Source organism: Carassius auratus, chromosome 12 (genome assembly GCF_003368295.1).
Source record: "Carassius auratus strain Wakin chromosome 12, ASM336829v1, whole genome shotgun sequence".
NCBI lineage: Eukaryota > Metazoa > Chordata > Actinopteri > Cypriniformes > Cyprinidae > Carassius > Carassius auratus.
In genome coordinates this window covers 19,820,319-19,848,110 of record NC_039254.1, presented here as the reverse complement: position 1 = coordinate 19,848,110, position 27,792 = coordinate 19,820,319, and the positions used below count along the sequence as shown (strand labels likewise).

The 27,792-nt window shown below is 35.5% G+C and overlaps 1 protein-coding gene across 2 annotated transcripts in view; it reads left to right on the top strand.

Moving 5' to 3' along the window:
* Positions 1 to 27,792, top strand: part of LOC113112091 (carbonic anhydrase-related protein 10-like) — a 70,311-nt gene that overhangs the window by 5,789 nt on the left and 36,730 nt on the right. For both annotated transcript variants that reach the window (XR_003293390.1, XM_026277485.1), the window contains one exon: positions 12,089 to 12,163. Coding sequence is in view for 1 of the 2 variants with exons in the window: in XM_026277485.1 (XP_026133270.1) it covers positions 12,089 to 12,163 (75 nt within the window). In the remaining variant the exon portion in view is untranslated. The remainder of the gene's footprint in view (positions 1 to 12,088; positions 12,164 to 27,792) is intronic.

Here is a 27,792-nt window from a genome sequence, read left to right as displayed (position 1 = left end):
TCTTTCAATTACAATTACAACTTTTTACCGTAAAGCAGCTCTCTAGTGTATTTATATTTTCACTCATGGACATCTGACTGGACAGACAGAAAAGAAGAAATGAACCAGAGAAGATTTCCGCATCAAAGAAGGCGGTGCCCAAGAGCACACCTTTTTCCAGAAAGCTAGATTGGGCAAGTTTTATTTTTTTTTTTAAATGAGTGTGACAGCTTCATTAAAGGAAGAATAAAAATTGTCTGATGGTTTACTCACCTCCATGTCATCCAAGATGTTCATAATTTTCTTTTTTCAGTCGAAAATAAATTAAGGTTTTTGAAGAAAACATTCCAGGATTTTTCTCCATATAGTGGACTTCAGTGGTGGCCAATGGGTTGTTGGTCCAAATTGCAGTTTCATTGCAACTTCAAAGGGCTCTACACAATCCAAGGTGAGGAATAAGGATATTATCTCCAGAAACAATCGGTCATTTTCTAAAAATATATGAAAATTACAATTTATATTGTATCACCATGGGAACAGCACCAGTTGCACCTTCCTAAGGACAGGCCTGGGTTCAATAAAGTATAAAAAAAAACAAAAATCAAACCTTAAACCCTATTCTGGCATACCTTAAATACTAAATCAAGACTTCGTAAAACTTTATAGATGCAATCAGAGAAGTATGGTAAAGTTGATAATTGGATGTTAAAATAACCATGCTTTTAATATGCTCTCTATAAAATTATTCCCACCTTCCCTCAATCCTGACAATTTTATTGTGAATTTTTAATTTGCCTGAAGAAGCATTTAATTTAATTAAGCATGTAATTCATTAAAACCAGACACATATATAAGGCATATTTTAAAACCCATAAAATGCTTCTAACTTAACTGCGGATCATGTGCAGCTGTGTCTGAAATGACATGACGTTGAGTATGTAAATACACATTTGCGTGGAATGTTTAGTAAAGTTTGTTATTTCCAATCCCTTTTCATATCTCATACAAAGCAAGAATCCCTAGATTTTCCCAAATGCTAATGGCTAGAATGGCAATGTTGTTTAACACAGTTGTGTTCATACAGGTACCCATCCCCCACCCCCTGCGTGCACACACACGCACACACACACACTGGACGGCTAGTTGTAGGCCGTTTTAACAAATTAACAATTAACAATTTTTTTTTTTATATATATATATATTTTATATATAATATATATTTGTAAGTATTTTTATGAAAAAAAAAAATGACGAAAGATCATTGGGAGATGCTAGAGTTATTTATTAATTAAATTTTATTAAAGGCATAATTGACTAATCAGAAAATAACTTACAGATTGACTTAACATCCATAGATTAAAGATTACATATTATACACCTTTATGGAGTTTTATTTTAGGTTTTGATGTCCTTAAGAATATATATTTGTAGTATAAGTACCAAAAACCATCTAAATATATTTTTGCAGCTCCTTTCTCAGGAGTTCTGCGTAGAATAGGTTGATTTGGCCTGTCTAATTAATATTCATGAGCCTCTATTTTGATTGGTCTGTTCTTTTCTGAGTGACGCACAACCAGTCGAACAATAGGTAACTAGGGTCATGTATCCTGTAGTAGGGGTGGGCGATATCTCTATATTTAAAATATATCGAGATATTTTTTTAAACACAGTATAGATTTTGGCATATCGTATATATTGATATATTGTTTATATTTAATTCTGAATCCGCCACTTTGCTTGTTTGTCTTCTTTGTGCTGTGCTCGCCCCTGCCTCTTTGATTTTGTTCCCCCTCCCTTCGCGTGTTGTCTCATTGAACATGGCGGTGTCCGCAACCAGCCCGGAGGCTACAGAACTAGTATCAAAAAAGGACAACTGGCTCCATTAAATGGAGATACCTCGGTTTTAAGGTGTCTGGTGAACAGCAGGCATATATCTACTGTAGGGCCCTATGATTTCCACGATGCAGAAAACGCGGACGGAATCGCGGAATCCAGTCATAAAAACAGAATTTACAGTTTAATGTGGAAATGTCATGGAATTTGTCAAATTTTGAATGAATTAATCAAAAGTAGGCCATTGCACTCACATCAAATTGTGATATGGAATAATATCTGTAAATATTAAACCGGAAAAGTCTATTTAAATATAAATCCTTCATGTTAATGTCTGTGTTAATGAATGGCGCAGAAGCGCTTCTTTGTTTATTACAAACACGGAAGCGCGTGTGACGCTCGCTGTGATTTAAGCGTTTGTCGTCTCACTAAATGAGGATGTGAACACATGAAAAACATCTCCAGAACAGCATTTCATCACAAGAGTCACTTCATGGGCATCTGACCTTTTGATTTGTAAAACTAGCGTCATATCACATCATAGACTGTAGTATCACATACTGTACACAGAACTGTAAAGGTAAACCCGTCAAAATAAAAGTATTTGCCAGATTGTCTATTACTATTGTTCAGCAGAATGTACATAGCCTACTACTATTATTAAAATGAAACGAACATAATTTGAGGAATAATCACACAACATTTCTTCCATGTTTTATTTTTTAATAGTAAATCCCCTTTGTTTACCAAAAAATTAAGTTTGCTTAATTTTCAATAATTAAAAGATACATTAAATGAATGTTTTATGCCTTCATTTGATAACCAGAAAAATGTAAATACACAGAACACATTTCATAAGGCTATTTTAAGATTTTTTTTTTTAAACAAATTAAGTTGTTTTTATTCATTTAAATAATTACTCATGCTAAAACACAGAATTAGGTAACAATAAAACATATGGTGAAGAAAAAAATAAAACATTTAATAGGGCCCTAAACATGTTATATTTAGCATATTTGTTTTTGCAGTAGTTTTGGGGGTTATTTTTCCTGTAAAGATATCAAGATATATATCGTATATTAAGATATAGCAAAATATATCGAGATATATATATATATATATATATATATATATATATATATATATATATATATATATATATATATATATATATATATATATATATTTGCTCCATATCACCCAGCCCCATGCTGTAGTCTGCTTGGCAAATAGAAAAATAGAAACACCTGTAAATAAAAACACCTGTAATGATGTCCACTGCTGAGGGAAATGTTTTCCAGCCTTACATGTTTGAGCCTGACTCAGACCCCTAATGGGCAATGACCGGCAACAATCAACCACCTCATCAAATGCGCTTACAACAGGAAACATTGAATGCAGTAATCTACAGTATGTAACTATTTCTTTCCTGCTGATAAAACACATCAGCATCACGTTAGTATTGCATAACCATTTACAAGATATAATTTCAGATTATTCTGGCTCCATAATGTAACATAAAATGTGTGAGAAGTTTACTTATGAGTTGCGGGCGTGCCATAACAGCGTGTACATGAAATATCACTTACCACATAAATAGAGTAAGGAGAGATGACTGAGGACGATGGCGTATTGCAGATCCTGTGCACCACTGACAAACATCTATTGTTGTAAAATTTGTGCTAATTACTGCCACTTCATAGTATAAACAAAGTCTGCGATCGCAAATCTGGAAAATGAAAGTAAAATCGTGCATTCAAAAGTGGTTTCAATGCCAGGCATAATAGTGGCTCCCTGCCTGATGCCCGCAATTTAAACAGTATAATTCCCCAATGATATAACTGGGAGAGAAAATGTTGAGAGGATCACGATGCCGGCTCAACGGCCACCAACATTGACATCATCTAAAGGCCCAACCTGACATGGACGTGATGTTGTCTGGGGGTTTGACAAAAGGAGTGTGGGATGATGGCCAGTGCTCAGGGTGGCTGAAATGAGGTGACTGTGTAGTTCTGATGTCACCTTTTTACAGAATTCACAATGGCTTGCAAAAAGGCACAACTACTTTATGCAGCCTGTGTGCATTTGTCTGTGGATTGACTGTTTTGAAACTTATATGGTAGTTACATAGCCTTAGACCTCAGTTATCACGAAAAAAGTCAGGACATTTTAGTCTTGAAAATATGGGACCTTTAATCATCAAAATAGTCTTTAGTAGCAGCCCTAATTTGAATGTACAGAATGTTGTTGCTGCTGCTAAGTCCTTATATTACCTCTAAAACGATTATGCCATGGCTTTGACGAAGCTGGTTCAGAGGTCTGTTTAGTGGCACATAGGAATGATAAAAGCGTATCATGGGTGATTACACACACAGCATATCGCCTGGCCTTTTTATATTGATAAACTGTTCAGGATGCTTGGGCTTGATTGAAAGAGTCCACCGGGGATGAGCCCTGCAACATTACACTGGTGCAGCTGGATCCATAATGTGGTGCCACAAATGGGGCAGGTGAAAGACAATTATCTCATAAGTCAGTAAGCACAGCTGTCGGCAAGGTCAAGTTTCATTTATGGGCAGCATTTGCGCCTCTTTCTCTTTACACCCTGCACGCATGAGCCCTGCTACTGCCTCAGTTCCACGAAGAATACTAATGGTCGTCTCTGACAATTAGTTTCTGATGAAGTGTTTATTTACAGCATCACCTAGTTTCTCTGATACTTCTGGAAGTGCCATGTGTAGGTAGTTTATCACTTGGGTTTGAAATGCTCTCTAGAAGGATCGGAGATATAAATGTATGCAGTAGCAGAGTACCAATTCTCTTTTGTTGCTCTCTACTTCCATTAAGAACATTTTTTTTTGAGTTGGTTACTGTATGTAAATCGCCTTAAACTAGTAGTATAAACAAAGTATTAGATCAGGGGTAACCAATCCTGCTCCTGGCGATCGACTATCCTGCTCCAACCCTAATCGAACACACCTGCATTTAATATTTAAGTGATCCTGAAGACCTTAATTAGTTGCTTCAGGTGTGTTTTATTAGGATTGGAGCAACCCAGCATAGGGTAAATATTGGACCAAACACAGCTTGTTGGGTTTTATACATTTTGGTTTTATACATGTTTTATGTTTTCTAATGTATTGCTGGGTCAGTCAACCTGATATTTAATGTTTTTCATTTTAAGTAATACAAATGCACTCTATAATCTCCATTTTATAATTTATATATATACAGTGGGGATCGAAAGTTTGGGCACCCTTTGCAGAATCTGTGAAAATATGAGTGATTTTCAAAAAATAAGAGAGATCATACTAAATGTATGTTATATTTTATTTAGTACTGTCCTGAGTAAGATATTGTACATAAAACATATTAACATTTAGTCCACAAGACAAAAAAAAAATGCTGAAATTATTAAAATAACCCCATTCAAAGTTTTGGGAACCCTTGGTTCTTAATACTCTGTGTGGTCACCTGATGATTGTCGACTGTCTTTCTGTTTTGTGATGGTTGTGCATGAGTCCCTTGTTTGTTCTGAACAGTTAAACTGAGCAGCGTTCTTCAGAAAAAATCCTGCAGATTCTTCAGTTTTCCAGCATCTTTGCATATTTGAACCCTTTCCAGCAGTGACTGTATGATTTTGAGATGCATCTTTTCACACCGAGGACAATTGAGGGACTCAAACACAACCATTTAAAAAGATTCAAACATTCACTGATGCTCCAGAAGGAAACAAGATGCATTAAGAGCTGGGGGGTGAAAACTTTTGAACATGATGAAGTTGGCCAAATTTGTCTTATTTTGTTGAAATATAATTTTTTTCCATGTAGTTCTGCCCTTCGTAAGCAACAGAAGATACTTGTATGTTTCCCGGTACACAAATTAAGTACAATTTACCTTGATCTTCAAATTCCAAAAGTTTTCACCCCCCAGCTATTAATGCATCGTGTTTCCTTCTGGAGCATCAGTGAATGTTTGAATCTTTTTTAATAGTTGTGTTTGAGTCCCTCAAATGTCCTCAGTCTGAAAAGATGTATCTCAAAATCATACAGTAAGAACCAAGGGTTCCCAAACTTTTGAGTGGGGTTATTTGAATACTTTCAGCAATTTTTTTGTCTTGTGGACTAAATGTTAATATCTTTTATGTACAATATCCTACTCAGGACAGTACTAAATAAAAAATAACATGCATTTCGTATGATCTCTCTTATTTTTTTAAAATTACTCATATTTTCACAGATTCTGCAAGGGGTGCCCAAACTTTCGATCCCCACTGTATATATGTATGTATGTATGTATGTATGTAAAATAAAGGAACAGTTCATATACAGTTTTTTTGTAGACGCTCCCATAGAAGAAAATGTTTTAGGACCTGAAAGGAGCAGAAACTGCAGCCGATGGGAATATATGGAAAGAAAACTGTCATCAGTAAGCTGTTCCAGTTCATTAAATGAGAATCTTATGTATTCATGATTGAAAAGTTACATCAAAATCAGCTTCACCTCTTGCCATTTCATCTGTCAGACATTTAAGTTTCAGTTTCAACCCATCAAATGCATAGCGAGACCATTGCTAGCACACTATGATCAATCGCTCTCGGCTGTAGTCAGTGGAGTGCACAGGAAACTTTGTTACATATAATTGTGATGTAGTGTCAGCCTTGGTCGTGCCAGAAGTATAGTACCACTGTGCAGACTTTAGCTCCAACTTGTCTCAATGCAATAATTGGACTATAGCAAATGTGACAGACTAAGCTTTGTTTGTAAAGGAATAGTTCACCTTAAAATTAAAATTCTTAATTCTCTTGATGTTGCAAAATGCTATAACTGTCTTCTGTGGAACACAAAAGGAAATATTTAGAGAAATATCTTTTGTCTTTTGTGCATTGCACATTCTTGGCATCTTTTACCACATCTCACATGATGTCATTCTTAAAAAAAAAAAAAAAAAAAAAAAAAATATATATTTTTTTTACGGACATTCAGTTTGAATCTCACAAATTACATCAAAACTCAAATAACCAAAATTATGTTATCTGAAAAATGTTTTAAAGTAAGTAGCTTATGCTGCTGTTGTTTTGACTTATTGAAATCAGTTACAAAGTATTAAAATGTTACAGAGGTTTAGCAATGCTGACATTGCACATAACAATTGCTAAAATAGTGGAAACTATTATAAATTAACTAGCAGGTAAGGCAAATAGACCAAAGATGTTACTGGTTTAGAGATTATTTTCAGCATAAACACTGTTTGCAAACCTTTTCCAATGCACGGCAAATTTGATGCTATGCAAACTAAATGAAAGGCCAAGCCAGTTTTAGTACAGCCTTATTTTTCTTTATTTATGGATATTAAGTTATTATTATAGGCTTACCATAGTGATTTGAGGTAAAACAAACAAACAAAAACGTTTGAAAGATGGATTTGTGAAATGTTACACAGCATAGCCTCAATACCTGAAAAAAAAAAAAAAAAAAAAAATCTAAGGAGTAAAAATCACCAGAACTGTTGCCTACAATAATCTTAAGTACAGTACAGTTGTCCATTTTATACTTGTGTAAAGCATCATTTAGTCAATAAATATTCATTGTAAACTGGTGAAAAACACAACTGTAAATTAAACTCCGGGGCATCCTTATTAAACAGTATTTTAAGAATTGGATGTCTGTCAGCTTGTGTTTCTAAATATGCTGTAACTAAGGGAAATTAAATGTGGGAGGAAAAATGCAATCCTTGCACTCAAATGGTAGTGCCTTATTTTGATGTGTATCAGGGGCACAATTGCATGTGCTCCCACAAGTCCAGTTCTATCTGCAGCTGTGTGAATGTTATAGTTTCTGCGGTCTCTAATATACACATTAAAGAGCCAGTAAGATGAAAATTCTAAGCTTCCTATCATGGTTTATAAGTCCTGTAAAATAGGTTTAAATCCATCCAAGGTTAAAAAACATTGTCATTTTGTCAAAATATCATTTTAAAATTACATCAATTCTCAGAGATCCCCAAACGGTTCGCGTGAAGCTGTTCAAAAGATTCAGTTTCCTTAAACCCCACCTTTCGGTAGCATACTGTGTTCTGATTGGTCAACTAACATAGTCAGTTTTGATTGGTTGTTCCGCACACAACTTCATGGTAAACAATGCGTTAGCATCTTTTTGGGGTGAATTATGTCTTATTTTGAATCTGAATAGCGCGTTCAGGGTGGGGGCGTGGTCACATTAGATATAATGAAGGGAGACGTGAAAAACGGATATCGCGTTGTTTTCATATGGATTACTTTATCACAGAATATCTGTTAGCAGCACTTGTTACACTTCATTTTAATGACGTGTTTGTAAATGACGATCAGCACAGACAAAGGCTGCAGACAGCACACATACTGATAAGACGCTCGGGAGAAAACAAACACATAACTTCATAATCATACTTCGCGTTGTGATTCGGAGATGCTTGTCGGTCTAAATAAAGTTGGTAATGAACCCTCTTTTATGGCCAAACACATTGAAAATCCCGCCTTGTACTCACCGAGATTAGAAAAGCAGTCATCAGTGAAATGTTGTCAACACAACAAAAGGGATTTGTTGTAAATGAATTTTAGCCATTGGTTCTTCTGATCTTCATTCTTTGGCAGTGAAAATAAAACAAACTTGCCTTTACAATTAAAAACACACTGTCTCCTCGACATGATGCTATCACACCAACCAGAGCGCCTGTGTGGGGGGGGGGTGGGGCAAGTCCCATTTCTCCCAAGACGGTAGGCGGAGATTATTATGCAAAGAGTTCCTAGTGACGTACATAGAGATGGGCAAAAGATTTGAAATCTATAACGACTCGTTTCAGCGATTCAGAGTCGACTCCTTACTTTAGAAGCCAATAACTTTATAAATCGTATACTTTTTGGTTTAATTACTTTGCACATTGTTTACACTGATAGACAGCTACATCATACACTGTAATACAGGTAATTTTTGATTTCCCATCTGTGTGGCTCTTTAAAGAGTCCCTCATGCCAGATCGATGCTAATAATAATGAGTCTATTAACATAAACATAACTTCTCTAACACTAAATAGGTACTCATAGAACATTTGGTTGAATAATGTTGCTTCTCATCCAATCTCTCTATTTTGGATTGGCATTTTTAGCAATTTTGTTTGTCTGTACTCTTAAAAAAAAAAAAAAAGGAATGATCATTTGCTCAATACATATTATACAAAGCAATATTAACCTCCTCTTGTGATATCACATGACTACTGCAGAAACCAAGTATATCAATAATTAAAATGTTGCTCCACTTGCACTATTAATCTGTATATATCTAAAAATGGCATTTTCGTTTTCCTAAGGTTGCTCGTCCACACTGATATTTCAGAAAACACTTAAATCACCTTGCTTTGCAAGCTTAAAATGTCATAAATGCTCACAGAGATGATACCTCAAGAACAGACAAATACTCGTCCTGTATTCTTCTGACATGATAATTTTACAAAAACAGAATACTCCACTATTCACTTGTTCATCCAGGTGGCACTCAAAATTAACATTCAGTGTACGGCCTTTAAAAACATCTACTGTGTGATCAATATTCTGAAATGTTTGCAGAATGCAATCTGAAGATTGTACAAAGTAACATATTTCTTTAGCAACATTATTAAAGTGAATAGCAGGGACAACAATTACACTACAACTGTAGATATATATTGTCGCATTAATAATCATTTTCTAATATTTAAATTTGTAAATTGATGTACTTTCACATTGAAAAATTTTTTGTATTTATCCAGATTTATGTGGACTGCGAGATATAGGCAAGAGATTCAATGCGAAAGTGCATTTCATTGATGCATATAGCTGCAAATGTGTAAAAATCCCCCCCTCTTTTTAAACCGTGTTAGTGAACTACAGTAGTTGGTACAGAACGAGTACTCGCCTACCTAATTACTCACGCACGACTCTAATCTCCAGTAGTGACAAATGTAGACAAATTTGCCTCTGTGGCTTTTATGTTTAGCTGTTGTGAAGTGCCTCTTTGAAAATCCTTTACCAAGCAGGGGGGTCCCTCCATTGGGAAAAGTAATCAGAAAATTAGTGTTAATTACTTTTTGATCTATTGACACTAACTCTGCAGACATTCAATAGGTTTGTTACCTCTGTGCTGCAACCGCCCTCATCTATTCATTTGATTACCCAACTTTGAATAATGCATGAGCAAGTCAGCTGCTGGGAAATGGCACCATCTGTAAAATGCTGAAAAGGCAACGCCAGCAGCATTCAGTCATTTAAATGATATTATTAAGCCAGTCATTTGAATGCCATTATTAAAGTGTAAAGTGTAAACCTTGTTGGGTCTGAGTTGATACCGTCCCTTAGAGGCAGTTCAGAATTAATCTGGTGATTATGTATCGTCTTCCATCGAACGTGGGACCATTGACTATTTAGTAATTATTTTCACTCCCTTTGATTAGTTTTGACAGGAAGCATAGCGATGCAGATGTCCCCGCACTCCGCCTGACTGTGGACCTCCAGCATGCCGCCAATTACTTGAAGTCTTTCGGACAGAACCTTGTGAAATTAACAGCTTTAGATGTCTATGACCTCCGACTTTGTTTTCGCTTTATAGATTTGAAGCATTTATTTCTGCTGAAGCCAGTAAATATGTTATTGGGGGATCGCCAAACTGTGTGGGAAATGGAATAGAACTTAGCTGCTTTGCCGAAACTGCTGTCATAATGAAATATGTGATGTCTCATTTTCATGCAGCCCTGCACATTCAACTGGGACACGCATAAGATCTAAGTGCAACGAATTACATTCAATCACAACAGTTCTTTGGTCCCTGTAAGCTTACATCTGTATATACACTTACATAAAAGCCATCAGAACTTTCATTTTAATCACAATAGGCATAAAAAAACTCTACACTTGGATGTTCTGTGGAAAGCTTTTGTCGCATAAAGTCTGGAGTGCTTGAGTCTTACGCTTTCAGAAATGATCAATTGGCGTTATGTTTTTCTATCCTGTCTCTGTCCCTCTAATGATGGCAGCTTTGAGCTGCAGGGATGGGAGCTTTGTTTTCTCCACTGAGAGGGAAAGAGATGGTGTGATGCAGTGTCTGATGCTTGTCCTGGAGCTTCCACTAAAGCTCTCCTGTATTATTATGCCAGTGTCCCTCAGGAGAACATGGCTGATGAATTGTTATTGCCTCTCACTCCATACTAACTTCTGCTTGAAGATAGACCCTGACAGGATACCTGAGACTAGGAGAGGGAGAAAGATTTGTGATGGTCATCAGTTGGTGATGAGATATAAAGTTCTGTAGTTTTCACAGTTTTGTAGGCCTTGGCATATTCAAACAGTTACTACTGTAATGATCATACAAAAAAATAAAAATAAAAATTTACTCAAGTACTGTAACAAAAGTATCTGTAACTAGTTACTTTCCACTTCTAACTAGGTGTCACTGTAAATCCAATGTTTTTATGAATGTATTATGTTTTGGAAGACAAATTTGAGAAGTAGACCCAAAGCAATTCAAAATCACTATTCAGAGTTCTTAATAAAATATGAAAAGTCTGTTAACATCCAGAAGTGGTCCTCATTCATATTAATCAAGCAGCTTAAGCACTGTGATCAACTTCAGTTTTAGGGTTTCAACAGCATTATGTTCAGATAAAGTAGTACTCAGTGAAATCGTTAGCTTCATTGTGGTGTTTGATTTTCCCAGTAGAGCCTCTAAGAGGAGGAAGCGTTTACACCTCTCCAGCCACCTCCTCTTTTTGTGAAATTGAACCACTCTCCTGCATTAGTTCTTGTCCTTGATAGAAGGATTAACCCTCCTCCAGTTCCATTAAAAGGCAGCCTTGCCACCTCTGGCCTCATAGTCATGTTTTCCAGTGGCAGTAAGGACAAGAAAATTTAGGTGTAAAAATGCAATATCCTAAAATCTTGCCTTGTAATTTCAGGCTGTGACCTCTTTTAGCAGTGGGATCTTTACTTGGCCACTTCAATTATAAAGTACAGCCCTGGTTCAATCGGATTTCTTGTTGGGTTTACACAAAATGCGTCTCCATTCTAATGTTTGAGGAACAAAAGTGGAGGCTTGTAATTCCAGCTTTGTTTGTTTTGAGCTTCTCTTGCAGGGCTGTTTGCCAGAAATGATTTTTGAATGGGGAATGACAGAGAAAACAGTGAATGGTCATTTAATAATTTAGTTTGTTCTTTTTTTTTTTCTTTAATTAATGCTAAATCCCTCAAATTTTCCTCTTCTTTCCTCACAGCTCAGCCGAATCCCCCCAAAATCCACGAGGGATGGTGGGCTTACAAAGAAGTTGTTCAGGGGAGCTTTGTTCCAGGTAATTATTTTACAACAGCTTTTATCAGTGTTCACGAGTGGCATTCCCTACGCGTATGTTAAGCATATGTATTCTACATTAGTTCTAATTAGAGAACAGTTATTGCTTTGTGACATAAAATCACATTTTGGGTCCTATTAAATATGTCATTAACTTTATTTTAAGGAATAGTTTGCCCCAAATTTGCCAGGTGCAGAGCCTAGTTTGTACTCGCCACATCATCACAAGTGCAAAGGTGCATGCAGCGTGCTATTGAGGAAATGATGATGGACGGAAGATTTGGTTTTCAAGCTAAAGTAAAAAAAAAAAAAAAACACCTCTTAAACCAGAGAAGGTCAACATGTTAGTATTCTAGTGGGAAGAATGATTCTAGATCCCTGACTTGCTCAGCAATGCATCCTCTGCGGTGAATGGGTACCAAACAGCTAAGGATCATTAGTAATCCGCAAAACTCCAGTTCATCAATTAAAGGGTTAATTCACCCAGAAATGAAAATTCTGTGATTCATTACTCAGCCTTGTGTTGTCCCAAACCCATAAGACCTTTGTTCGTTTGGATAAAGTCCAAGAGCTTACTGACCCTCCATAGACAGCAATGTAACTGACATGTTCAACGCCATCATTAAATAGTCCATGTGAGATCTAGTGTTGTCAAATGAAACTTACATTTTACTATGGACAGTCACAGAATTTGTCAAAGTTAGCATAAATTAATCGAATCAAATCTCCATATGGGCCAGAATCTGTAAATGTTAAGCCGCAAAAGTTGGTTGAAATTTGAACCCTGCATGTTCTGCGCGTCTCTGTGTGAATGAACAAAAGGCAGAGACATGCGGGTTTGTTTACTACATAGACTGAAGCGCGTGACGCTTGCAGTAGTTTCAGCATCTGCCGTCTCAATGAGGACTTAAACAACATCACCAGAACTGTTCTGAGTCACTTCACAAACATTTTACCATTTCATTTGAGTAAAACCATCGTCAATTTAAAGGTATTCACGGCAACCCGTCAAAATAAGTTCATTTTTACATAAAGGCATTGCGCTAGAAATATTACTATTATTTAGTAGAATGTATGTGATACTGCTACTACTGTTGAAAAAAAATTATAAAACTTTTAAAAGAAATGAATCTTACAATATTTCTTCCATGTTTTAATTTTAATAGCAAATACCCTTTATTTACCAAAAAAATAAAAGGTAATTAAAATTAAAAGACATATTAAAATTGGGAGAACTTGTTTACTGTTTTTCATAATTATATTACTTGTAATTGTAATATTGTCTTACATATTAATAATAATAATTAAAAACATTATATCGGCTTTGTATCGGTTTTATATCGGCCCCCTGCTTTCCAAGATATCGGCATTGGCATATCAGTCGACCACTAGTCTGAACTCACATGAGGGAGAGTAATTAAAGGCATTATTTTTGGCATTTTGCTTTTATTATGATAGGGCAGTCTAGAGTAGACAGTAAGCAAAGTGGGAGAGAGAGGGGGCTGGGATCAGCAAAGGTCTTCTAGCCGGGATTTGAAATCGGGATGACCATAATAAAGCAACAATGTTTTATGTTGGCGCACTACCCACAAGAATGTCAGCACTGACCATTTTAAAAACATCTTGTATCAATCAGGAGCGAAATATGCATAGATCAAGCAACGTTTATAACATCCAAAACATTTTTTTTCACTGGGGGTAGTGTTATTATGGATTATGGAGAAACTAATTAATCTACATGTTGGATGGCGAAAGGGTGTGTACATTTTAAGATAATCTAATTTTTGGGTAAACTGTAAAAAGTGTGTAATAAGTGTTGGAATCAGGGAAGGTTTTTTTTTTTTTTTCATCTGATCATTTACAAAAACCACAGGCATGAACCAAACCACCAGATAGATTCTGACATTGATTCATTAGGTCTTGTGGAGTTTGTTGGAGATTGATTAATCCCTTTGCTTACCTGGAAGTAAAGCCGCATTGATACAAAGTGACATTAAAAATCAGTGTTTGATCACACTGCTACTTATGGCATGATACACCGAGATAGATTGGAAGTAAAAAACGGCCCACCACCATTCTATTCCATTTTATTTATAGCAGACGCTCGGACCTTGGGTTTAACTATAGTGCTATAGGCTACATGCTGTGTATAGTGAGAAAGGTGGGCAAAGGTAACCTGATGTAACTGTTAGCTTTTTTTCTTTTTAGCTTTTCTCAACCGCCTTTATCTTCATGTCTTTTGCTTGCCATCATTAGCCCACACTTTCCTTTGAGCAGGGTTGCCAGGTTTTCACAACAAAACCTGCACAATTGTTACTCAAAACTACCCCAATCACATTCCGAGGGGGGTGCCCCATTAAAAATCACATTCCGGGGGCTAAATATAATGTTGCTTCAACACTGCCTTCACTTCAGTTTTGGTTTCTTATAAGCAGAAATAGATTGCATATTAGTGCCCCCTTTTGTCGGCCATCAACGTCACTTAATCTGACACTTTTTCTTTGAAGATGAACCAGTCAGGCCGACGGCTGTTGGATGGACAGCCGTTGTGGCCTTCTCCAGAACGTCCATATAGCTAGTCTGCCCCTGATGATGCATGATTTGAGCTCTTGAAACAAAGACGATGAGTTAACAGCAGAAATTGAAATGCCAGACAGGTTGAAATGCATCAAGGATTCTTCTGGTCTTGGTTGTATTTTTCAAATGTTCAAATTAAGGATTGCTCAGAAAGATTTACAAACTCAAGAATGTGTCCAAGTATTTACTGATGCTTGAGCATAAGTCACATTTCATTATAAATTGTTCTGCTAATGAAGATGTTCTGACTTGAGTTACAGGGATGTCTTTCTCCTGTTCTTCAGAGGGTTGTTGTTTATTTGTATCGATTCTGTGTTGCACATTGCTTTTAACTTTGAAGCAATCAATTTGAGTCACAGAGATTTGAATCAGATAAAATGCTGATTTCAAAAATCAATGAATGTTTGCCACATTTATTATTAGTGAAATATTACTACAGATTTCAAAGACACTGGGTCTTATTTACTAATCAAGCTCAAATTGAGTTATGTGCACCGAGCACATTCTTCTCCCGATTCAGGTGCATATGCACAAAATTGTTTCAGAAAAGTAGGGCTGTCACGATCTCCTCAATATCGCAATACCGCGCTATTGACGAGTAAACCACAGAGGAATGCAAGAACTGCAGCAACCATGATTTTTCTGTGTTTTCTTTTTTCATGGGATTATGCCCTTGTCGTTTTACAGTTAGTGCATGTGATACTGAATATGAAATAAGTTAGTAATGATAACATAATGTGTACCATTCTGTTTTGTACAGAGGCTCTGTAGATTTGGAATTAACAAGCCTAAAAAGATATATTTTTGAAAATAGGTTGTCATGTCCAAGGAAAGCCAAATCTTGGTCTTGGCATCGAAACATTGCTGGTCAGCTGAGCCTTCTAACATGGCGCTCAAAGTTAAAATGATTTCAAAAGTGTGTTTCATTATGTCTCTGAATGAATCAGCGTTTTGGAACGTGTAGCTGAAGGATTAAAGACTGTCTGACAGCACGTCTAGAATGCGTGCAGGTGGAAATATCAATAGAAAGCCTCTTGTCCAGTCAGATTTGAGGATCATAATGAACTGCTGTACAAATGGACTAAGAATAGCCTAATGATCTTATTTTGAATGAGATCCATTATCTTCAGTTGAAATTTATTTTTCACCAATTGCTCTTTCTCTCTCTATAAACTATAAACCTCTTTGTGGTATAGTGGGGCGATGAGAATCCGTTAGGGTCAGCAAAGGGCCATCAACATACATAACAAGAGCAAGCCAGACGTCCAAGCTTATAGTTTATGATACCTTATTTATGTTTATGGTTTTATGTGCTCTTTGATCCTTTTTTTTAGAGGATTACATTGCTCGACGTTATGAGGGAGGGTAAAAAGAAGGATTTTAAAAGAGATAAAGCTAGAGAAATGGTTTAAACCTTTGTCTCTCAGTCAGTCACATCCTGTGCAATATCATGCTGGGCTTAGATGCACACCATCTTGAGCTGCTGAGAGGGGCGTTGGATTGACAATCTGGTTCCTGTTTATTCACCAGAGGTGTGGGAAGGACTTCGTGTTAGGGAAGGGGCAGCTGTATTTTGATGATTGTTTAATGCTCTGTGCACGGAACACTAAAGTGCCTGTTATCTATGAGCCCCAGCATTCGTGTTTCTGAGAAGCTGAACTGTATGTTGCATCAGTGTGATCTGAGTGTGCCTGCGGGGCAGTGGAATGGATGGTGCCCCTGACCACTGCGGACTGATGAGCTACAACACGTTCTATTCTCGCTAGGGTTCTTAGCATGTCTTTGATATTGCACACTGCAACTGATTTTTTTGTAAAAGAGTGAGAAAATAAGAAATTCTAGTTTAGGGCTGTGTATTGGTAAGAAACTAGCTATACAATATCTTTCGATACTAGGGGTGAAAGAACATCTGTACACATGAGTATCGCAATATTTTGTTTGGTGATACTGCACCAATTCTCAAAAATGGAATATCGATGTATATCGAAATAAAAACATGCCAGATAGCAGTCTACTTCTCTGAAGTTCTGAACTTAAACAGTGACAGGAAATACTAGCATTAGGGTGGATGGTAGGGTTGGCTGCAGCTTTCTCTCGTGTTGGGGGGCGTTTTGTGTTGTGGTGTTGCTCACGTTGGGATCTCGGCAATTCCACATATTTCATGTATTTTTCATGTATTTATAAGTACAAATGGAAAAGCCTGTGAAATCCAAGTTGAAAGGTTCTGAGAATGTTTGTAATGGCTGCCAAAAGTTCAGCTGTGCCAACAAATGAAAACATTTTAACATTTTAACAATATATTATATATTATATTATATATTACAATATTTTCATTATATATTAAAATATTTATTTTCTTTTATTTAAATTTATGAATGAATCACTGTTTCAATTAAGTGTTGACTTTGTGAGCACAGTATTATAAAACATCTAAAATTAAAACATTTTAAATTGTTTTTGTCTAGGTGTTTGTTAGTATTTTTATATATTCACAATATTTGGGTAAAATAGTGTAAATAGTATTTTTACTTAGAGTATACTTTTTAATAAAAAAATATTTGTTTGTCAGTTATTGGCCTTGAAATAATATGTTATTTGAAACGAGATCAATTTAGTTGCGAAGCAAAATTATAAAATATCGAGTTTTCAGTAAATGTATCTTACATACACGTTTAAGTATAAACCAGTTTAAAACAAGTTAAAAAAAATCTGAACATTGTGACATTTATATTTAGATGGTGTGCCATGTTAACTATCTCTATATGTAATGTTGGAGGGTCACCAAAAGCTTTCATTTAAGCTGTGGTTAAGCTACACAAAATCAACGAAGGATGCTAATAGGCAGGTAGATCCTGCATGTCAAGCACTTACAAGCGGTTTACGGATTGACACCCAATGGTCGAAAAGTAATTAAGGACAGAGAAAAATGGCCTTTGGACCTCTAGTTGGGCTGGGTCTAGAACAGAGGATGTGTAACCATTAGAAAAACATTGGACTGCACTGAAAACTATTTCATTTCTGTTCATTTAATAGATGACATGTGAAATTGTTTTATGCAGTAATAAGTTCCATGCATATTATCATAAATTGTTTTTTGCATCTCTCAGTGCTTTTGAACCCTCTCTTGCATCACATCATGCACATGGCCTGTGTCAAATCTGCAATTGTCACAACTTTCAAGGCAGCCAAAACAAATTCTGTGCATTGCCAGATAAATAGTGGGTGCAGATGGAGGACGTCGAACTAAGCATCTTTCTGTGTGAATAACTGAAGAATCTCTGCACATTTTCATATAAATCTGTCTGAGTCAGTCCTGATCAACACATTTTATCGCTGTATATAGTTTTTTATGTTGATACCACAGGAAAATGACTGTGATATACAACAGTCTGATAGGAGAAAGTTTGATAGGAGAACCTATGTGCACCATTGGTTGAAAAACCAAATGTTTCCATAATTTCAAGGCACAAAGTTTGTGGACTTTTTAAGAACAAAGACATTTGCTTGTCCTGACAGAGTAGTTGTAGTATGTAGTTTTGATGTACTGATGTCAGTTAGGTACACAGATGGATGCCCTTCAGCACATACATAATTGGGTACTAAATGGCCCATTCTCCTTTCACTTTTGACTGGATTTGTCATCAGAATATGATTATTTGTTACCGATTATTACTTCTGTTTTACTATCTTAGGTATTATACATCATATTCATCTGCATTCTGACAGGGTTTAAGAGCTGAAGTCAAAGATGAAAATCAAGGTCAAACACCTTTTGAATAGGTATAATAGGGATGGGAACTAGCAAGGATATGGTCAACTAAGATATACATGAGAACTCAGATTTTTCAGGGTCAGTAAGATTTTTTATTTTAATAAGTCACTTAAGGCTGCACTTATTTGATCAGAAATACATTTACATGAAAATTGTGAAATTTCTAATTGAATGCTCATTTCTTCCAATCTCATGTGTTTTTTTTCTGCTCAATATATGTAGGGATTGAATTAAGGGGGGATGTGGGGGGTGACATCCCTTGTTTGTAAAAAAACAAAACAAAAAACAAACAAACAAACAAAAACCTTCCCAATGGTAAAACCACCATTCCCCCTTATCATCCAATTTAGATCAATAAATGTGTATTATGTAAAACTTATAATGCAAATGAAATGTGACCCTGGACCACAAAACCAGTCTCAAGTCGCTGGGGCACTAGCCCCCCCCCACCCCCCAAAAAAAAACCTTCGTAAAAATATTATAGATTTTTTTTTATGCCAATAATCATTTAAAGTAAAGATCATGTTCCATGAAGATATTTTGTCATTTTCCTACCATAAATATATCCAAACTTAATTTTTGATTAGTAATATACATTGCTAAGAATTCATTTGGACAACGATTTTCACAATATTTTTTTTTTTGCACCCTCAGATTCCAGATTTTCAAATATTTGTTTCTGTGCCAAATATTGTCCGATCCTAATAAACAAACCATACATCAGTGGAAAGATTAATTATTCAGCTTTCAGATGATGTATAAATCTCAATTTATAAAAATTGACACTTAAAACTGGATTTGTGGTCCAGGGTCACAAATGTTAAAATTTTCTACTTATGATAATTCACAAACTACATAGTGGCAATTGGCCAATTAGAACTCAGTACTGTATCAAGCTGCTCACAAGCGGAATCAGGTTTTTGTAATTTTTTCGCACATAATAGTTCAAGCGCAATTTTTTAAGTTCTTTAAAAAGATTACAATAGAAAAGGTATGATTTTTCCTTGATTAGGGTAAACTTACCTATTAAGCTCACCAAAATCTACATTGAGACATTTTTAGTGCACAAGATATTGGTTTCAGTACAAAAAGTTATTTTAAAATTAAAATATGAATCTCACACAAAAATATTTTATTTTATTTTCAATGACAAACGCATTTCAATTTTGACATACATCATTAAATTCAAAAAGTCTAACGGTGCTTAATGGGTGCATGTTTGTACCTTTTAAGCACACCCCTGTTCCCATTAAGCTCACATCATTTTTTTATTAAAAATTCTTGTTTAAGTAACATTTTTTAAGAATAATTAAAAAAAATATATAATTTTGAAGGTACAAAGTCAATCACAAAAAAACAAAAACAGAATACTAAAATCAAGCAAAAAGGCATTAAAAGCGATCACAAATTCAAAAATCAAATGAAACAAACAAAACAAAAAATAATACATGGGGATAAATGCAGAAACTAGCTTCATCATGAAACTTCTTTTTAAATGGATGTCAATTTATTTATAGTCTCTTTAGCCTGGAATACACTACAGTATTTTTTGCCCCGATTTTCCACTCATTTACAGTCTGGAAAAGTTCATGCTAGTTGCCAAAAACAACCATCAGTTAATATTTTAAGTATGTTTACGAAGTATTTACATAGACGTTCAATGTGGAAGAGCTTAAAGAGAGCTCACTGAGCTTAATTGGAGCGGCAGCAATTTTATTTTTAAAATAAATAGTCTATGTCATGTGTTAAGTTAATACATATTTTAATATGAACATCTATTATTAAAAATACCTATGAAATTATACTTTTTCTTATTAATGTCACACTGAAGCTTTGTGATTTTCATAGTAGTGCACCGTTTAAGTTCATCTTAAAATATTAAATATTTAAAAACTACAGCAGTGTAAAACAACAGACCAGCAATAAACTGTCAGTTTAAAATATTATGGATGTTAAATCACAGGCCAGTAATGCCTGTGAAGTATTATATTAGCGTAGCACACAATTTTATACAGCTAGTCAAATAACTGTGTTCTGTACCATCTGCACTATGTTGCTAAAACGATCTTTTGGATCTAGTGTAATTTTTGGTTATGATATGCAAATGTCTGAACATTAATCTCTTAATTATACAATAAGTAGTGAAAATCAACCAAAATAAAGGCTTATATATCTAAAAATTTTACATTTAAGGGGCTCCTCTTTTGGTGAAAGTTTTTAGACTGCTTTCAAAATGGACTCCAGGCAGTGTTTACACATGGAGAACCATATAGAATGCCCTACTCCTTTTGGAACTTCCTTGGTGAAGGGAATGGCTGACCAAGTGTTACCTTGATACACTGTGCGTACATGCCAAAAAGCAGTTTGGAATTCACCTTTTGATTTAAACTGAGAATGCACGCACAGAATGAAGTGTCCAGTGTATGATAAGAGTAAACAGTTAAAGCACGTGCAGCGGTAGCCTCCCCTGGGTCCTAATACCCTTTCAGTAAGACATTTTTTATTCCGTAAGGGGCACTGATGGCCTACTTCTAATAAAATGAAAGCAAAATACACAAATAATATTAAGATTGTGTTTCTGATTAAATAAGGCAGTAATCAATGCCATAAAACAATGACTAGCCTATGGTTTGATTTAAAGGTCTGAAGCTATAGCTTAACTTCTCCATAAAGTAGTCCCAGCACTGCACATTTTGTATGTCTCTCTATATCTGACATACCCACTTCATGTCTTGCAGTTTAAACTAGTCAAGTCAAGTCAAGTCACCTTTATTTATATAGCGCTTTAAACAAAATACATTGCGTCAAAGCAAATGAACAACATTCATTAGGAAAACAGTATCAATAATGCAAAATGATAGTTAAAGGCAGTTCATCATTGAATTCAGTGATGTCATCTCTGTTCAGTTAAATAGTGTCTGTCCATTTATTTGCAATCAAGTCAACGATATCGCTGTTGCATAAACTAATGAGCTGATGAGTTGAATCAGGGAGACATACAAAATGTGGAGGGCTGGGGGTACTCCAGGAAAGGTTTGAGAACCACTGGCTTACATGGAAAAAAAAAAATATTTTTTTTAATGATGGGTTTTAGTAGTTATATATTGCAAGTCTGGGACAAAGGTAAAACAATTTTAGTTTGAACTCCATATAACGTAGTTAGCTTCAGCCATTTGAAAATATGTTAACCTACAATCCCATCACAATGCCACAGAACATCAGCTGAGATATATGTGATCATTGTGTAGCAGGAACTGCTTTCAAAGGGTAATGGTGTTGCCCCAGCTATCCTGGCCCCATTTTTACTGTGGTCTGTTTGATGATGGTCTTCAAATAATCCCCATGTATGAATAAATGAGTAGTGTCTCTGTTCTTGCACACATTAAGTGCTGCAGTAAGTAAAGAGGATTTAGAATATTAAAGAAGCTTATTTAATGTACAATGCTTTAGGTATTTGCTAAAATGCTTGAACTTTCACAGTATTTCTTAATTCCCAAACAAAAATATAAGTAAATTTAAAAAAAAAAGTTCTTCATTATTCAGAGAATAAGGATATAGGCATCTTTTAGATAGGAAATTATGCATATTCACACGAGACGACAATTCCAATCATTTCCGTGTCCTAGGAAAAAAAAAAAGATGTTGAACAAAATGTTTTGTTCTACATAAGGAGGAATCCCCTTGTGGTCTCTTCTAAAATTTGTTGAAATCAAATCATCAGCTGAATACTACTTGCTTTGTTTTGGTCTATTATTGGAAAAACCATTGTAGAATAGATTAATCATGTGACAAAAATATATAATTTTGTCATCCATACCAGCAGATGTCACTGTAAATCCAAACCATCAAGTTTACTGAGTTGGAAGACAAAACCTAGCCCATTCAAAACCACTTAGGAAGTCTTAATACAAGACAGTAATGTGACCTTCATATAACAAAAGTAGAAAAAATCTACTGGAAAATAATAAGATCAACCTCTGGGACTTACTGTAAAATTACAGTAAAAATAAGGCGTAACTTTGTTGGCACCATGTGTTGAAGAGGTTTGTGTTTCCTTGCGAAAGCTAAAATACTTTGTTTTGCCTTCCAAAAGAGGACACGACTAGAAATCAATGGTTAAGACATATTTACAACACTATTCCATAACAGTTCAACCCAAATATATTCAGATTTGTGCAAAGCATTTTATGACTGACTGTTTCTTGATCCTGAGATAGTACACTTCAATGCCAGCTTATAAACTGTAAGTACGTTTTCAAATTGAAAGGATTTGCCACTGTTTATTCAAACGCAAGTTTTGAGAGTGTAGAGAGTAGTGATTGTTGTGTGTCATTTCTTCAATCACAAATGCAGGCATGGTTTTACTCACAAATTCAGGCATGGTTTTACGTTTACACGTTGCAACACATAAAAGGACAGTATCCTTATCAGACAGTATCAGCTAGTCATTATGATCTGTAATAATGTCCCCAGTGGATGCAACAAATGCCTCCTTTGTAATGGGCTTAATTGGTTTTGTGCCAGTTTTCTGACAACTTGTGCTACCTCCCATTAAAACAGAAGGTAGCATAATTTGGAAGCAAAATCCTTTGCTAACATTTACACCTACCCCAACCCTAAACCTACCCTTAAAGTAGGATAAATACAGTGTTTGTAGCATAATCTGATAGGTAGCATTATTATTTAGAACTCTGGGAGACGGCATCACACTATGTAAAGGGGCGTAACATTTCTGTCACATGCTTAAAGTATTTGGCAAATCACAACGCACTGGATAGCTGGCAAATCAGAACACACCTCGCTTTTCAGACCGATGAGCTTTGTAAAAATCGACTCGTTTCAGACAGGCGGGGCCTAGAATAGAAAAAAAATAATACAGTATGTGTAAAATACGTTTGAACCTTAAACTGCATAAACACTTAACATAATACACAAAATAATGTTCTTTTTTAGCAACATAATACAGTATGACCCCTTTAAAGAAACATCCAGTTACTCAAAAAGAACATACTGCAATGATTTACTGCTTCAGTACTTTCTACACGTTCGGTTCACTTCATTTTGTCTTAACCACAACATATTTACTTGTGGGAACGTGATATTATGTAATGGTCACAAGATCATTTTGTTGAGGTTATGATGTTGTGGCCATTCAATGTGAAGTCTGAAGTCAGATTAAGGCCTATATGATTTTCTCGTGGCCACAAGTTTAATGCATTAACAAATGCATTAAACTTATGGTCACGAAAAATGGATGTTGTTCCCTCAGCATAGCATCTTGAGGCCACCACTGCACATTGCTAGCCACAACATAAGGATGTCAATACCTCAACAAAATTTGAGCAAAATTTTAAAAAGTTAAGAATATCATGGTGACCAGGAGTTCTCAAAGAAATTTGGCATCTTTGTTCTGTTAACATCTCCTTATTTTGGTCTCCACTACTTCAAATGATCCAAGATATCCATTCACCCGGCCATCGAACAGGACACAGTATAATAATTAAAGAAAAGACACAAGAATATTCCTTGCCTTTTGTTTGCGAGTGAACCGTAGAGAAAACGCATTATGCTGCCACCCTAATGTCTGGGTGCAAGAGACACGACAACAAAATCCCCACCACAGCTGAATGGTAATTCATCTCATTGACAGTCATCCCTGCTTTTTCCTGAAGGCATGCAGGAATACTAAGTTTAGGCAGGAAAACATATCCAGAGCAGCTAATTTTCTCCACAGGGATGAAATACATCACAGGGCAGTTCCTCTTAGAATGGGTGACAGCTGTAGGTATTAAGAGACTGACTGATGGATGGGGTGCAGGGAGGAAGACTCTCATAACCTGCTCTTTATTTACTGCCACTTGACTGACAGGGACGAGTACGGGCACGATAGATTCTGGAGGAGAGAATGGGGATGGTTTGGGACATGTTCGAGACTGCTTTGGACATCTTGGGTGCGAAACTGTAGTAACTCCTTTCTGTCACTCAAGCTTGAATGCTCAGTTATCACCCATCTGTCAGAAGCCAAAGGGCTCCTGGTGTGGCTAGAAACCTGAGAGCTTTAAATGACATTTATATTTTAGGTAGTTTGAAGCATCTTTTATGTACTGTGAATCATCCCAAAATTTGCTGAAGGTATTGTGGATCATCCAAAATTCGCTAAACGTATGTAAGCCATTTGCTTACAAGAGCTGCTGCTGAATGAGCCCTCATTAGTGAAGATAAATGGGCTATTCGTTTCAGATTCTTGGAAGTTATCATCGTCGTTTTAACCAAACTTTCATGTCTTGTTCACAGGTGGTAGGTTTTGCTCTTAATATGGTGCATTTACTATTCACCATGTACGTCAGCACTATCTGCTGCAGATTAAACCAATTTCCCTAGAGGGGGTGAAGAAAGATGTAAGTGATTTTTGACACCACCCTCATTTAAGAGAAATACAGAGAAGTTGAAGTCTCCGGGGTGTACTGAGGAGTCTTGCAGATTATTTTAAAAAGCTGCTGTTACATATTTTTACATGCGCGGTTCAAACAAGACTCTTTTAGAGGTGCACTAAAAGCAGTAGAAGGGCTAATGTTATGGCTTCTATAAAGATTTTATGTACATCCCTTATAAATTATTTGGTATAAAGGCAAGGCTATTAATGAAAGTGAAGCAAGATGTTTCAGTCTTGGATGGTAAACGCAGTCTGTTCAGAATGTGATTGTTTTACATAAGAATGTGATGCAATTTGCATTTACTCATCAGGTCATTGTTGTCTAAACTGGAAATGTTTGAGTTTTTCACCCACTCCATAGAAAAATATAAATAAAAGAATAGTTGAAAAACTTAAAATTTGCTTGCAAAAGTCTTGGGTTTTGAATGACATGAGAGTAAGTAAATGATGACGGTTTTAATTCTCAGTTCTTTAATTATCATCTAAATCATGACTTCTTGGGTTTACATGAAGGAATAGTCACACATTTGTTTTGACCACATCCATGTACTGTAAGGCTGCTATTTGACACTTTATTTGGCTCTGAGGATATTGATGTTGAGAACTTCTGAACTTTGTGAGACCTCTGAACATGGTTGAGAATATCTCACATTTAACTACAGCCACATATACAATACAAAAAGTATATTCAGGAGTGGATACTGTTAAATGTGGCTTTCATACTTTAACTAATTTTATCACAGAGGAGTCATGAAATGTTGTTTTACAGACTTTGCCTGAGAAACTTTTACCCTCCGAATTGTGCTAAAGAGTGAAAAAAGTATTATAAGAAGTTTTGGAAAGGCTTGTGATAGCATTGTAAAAAATAAATAAATTAATTAAAAAAATCATTACGTGCATGAAAGCCAAGAAGCCTTTCTTGCAAATTTCTGAATGTTGTTTATATTTGTTTTATGCCAGGACCAATTTATCAAATAATAGGCACAATTTTGTATGATACAAAATAGAACTGAGAAGCCCATTTTAAAGGTTCAGTACCATGCATGAAATGCTGCTACCATATATATATATATATATATATATATATATATATATATATATATATATATATATATATATATATATATATATGCACAGTTACATCTGGAATTGACAGCTAGTGATTACCATGCATTTTCTTCGAATTGAAAAGAGCAACTTTGACATTTTGATGAACTCCTTTTGTGTTCAATTAGGGAAAAGTTGAGTTTTGTGACAAGAGGGTGGGTAGGAGGTGAAAGACTTTTCAGTTTAATGTTAAATTACCTGTCAGAGGTTAAACTCGATTGGACTAGACAAAGGTACACATTGAAATATATGTATTCTGCCACAGATTTTGAGACAGTTTTACCAAAAGTAATTGTAGCAACATTTACCATTCAAAAGTTTGGGGTTGGTAAGATGTTTAAGAAGTCTCTTATGCTCACCAAAGCATTTATTAGATCAAAAAAAATTCTGTAAAACAGTCAAATTGAATATAATTTTTTTTTCTTTTTTTGTCAGGAAAATACAGTAATTGGCTGAGATACAACTATTTGAAAATCTAGAATTTGAGGGTGCAAACAAATCAGAAAATTTAGAAAATCACCTTTAAATTGGCCCAAATTAAGTTCTTAGAAATGCATATTACTAATCAAAAGTAATATTTTGTATATATTTATGGTAGGAAATTTATTAAATATTTTTGTGGAACATGATCTTTTCTTACTGTCTCAATGATTTTTGGCATATAAGAAAAATCGATAATTTTGACCCATATGGTTGCACAATAAATTTAAATGAAATCGAAATCATGATTAGGCAGAAGCTGCAATTGTCATGTGTATCTTTCAGTGAAGCACGATTCTGTGATCAGTAGTAAATCTCCATCTTAAGACCAGAGGGCGCTCTTATGCAGAAACTCCAAATTGCCCCGCAGAAGAAATCCAGGAAATCCCCATGGCGGTTGCTGAATAAACAGAAGATTTTGATGCTTAATTGATTGAACGTGACTAATCACCACGACTATGACAATAATATGGTTTATCTGAATTCGTATATTTCATTATAATAAAGTACCGTATTTTCCGGACTATAAGTCGCACTTTTTTTCATAGTTTGACTGGTCCTGCGACTTATAGTAAGGTGCGACTTATTTATCAAGATTAATTTGACATGAACCGAGAGAAATGAACCAAGAGAAAACATAACCTTCTCCAGCCACGAGAGGGCGCTTTATTCTGCTCACTGCTCCTGTAGTCTACCACTGAGCAGCGTAGAGCACCTTCTCGCGGCTGTAGACAGTAATGTTTCCTCTCGGTCCTTGGTTCTAAATAAATGCGACTTATATGTTTTTTTCCTCATCATGACGTATGTTTGGACTGAAGCGACTTATACTCAGGTGCGACTTATAGTCCGAAAAATACGGTATATCTACAATGCCATGCTAATCGACATGGCTCTTATCACTGCTTAGAATGCTATGAAATATGTTGCCTGCCTTATTCTGTGTAAGAAGCCACATCATCTCACAGAAAGATTTATTTGAAACCCTTGAATGATGTTATAAAGTGATTTTGGAGTAAAAATATGTGGTATTTCCAAATGCTTTCAGAAGGAGCAACTGCGAATCTCAATTTCATAATCGTACGATTATATAGTCAAAGGTATTAATTTTTTTTTTTTTTAATTAAATTATTTTTTTGCATAGTTTGCCAGTGTATTATGGCTCTGTGTAGTAAATGCTGCTCCATCTGAAAGGGACGTGACATTCAGCCAAGTATGGTGACCCATACTCAGAATTCGTGCTCCGTATTAAACCCATCCAAAG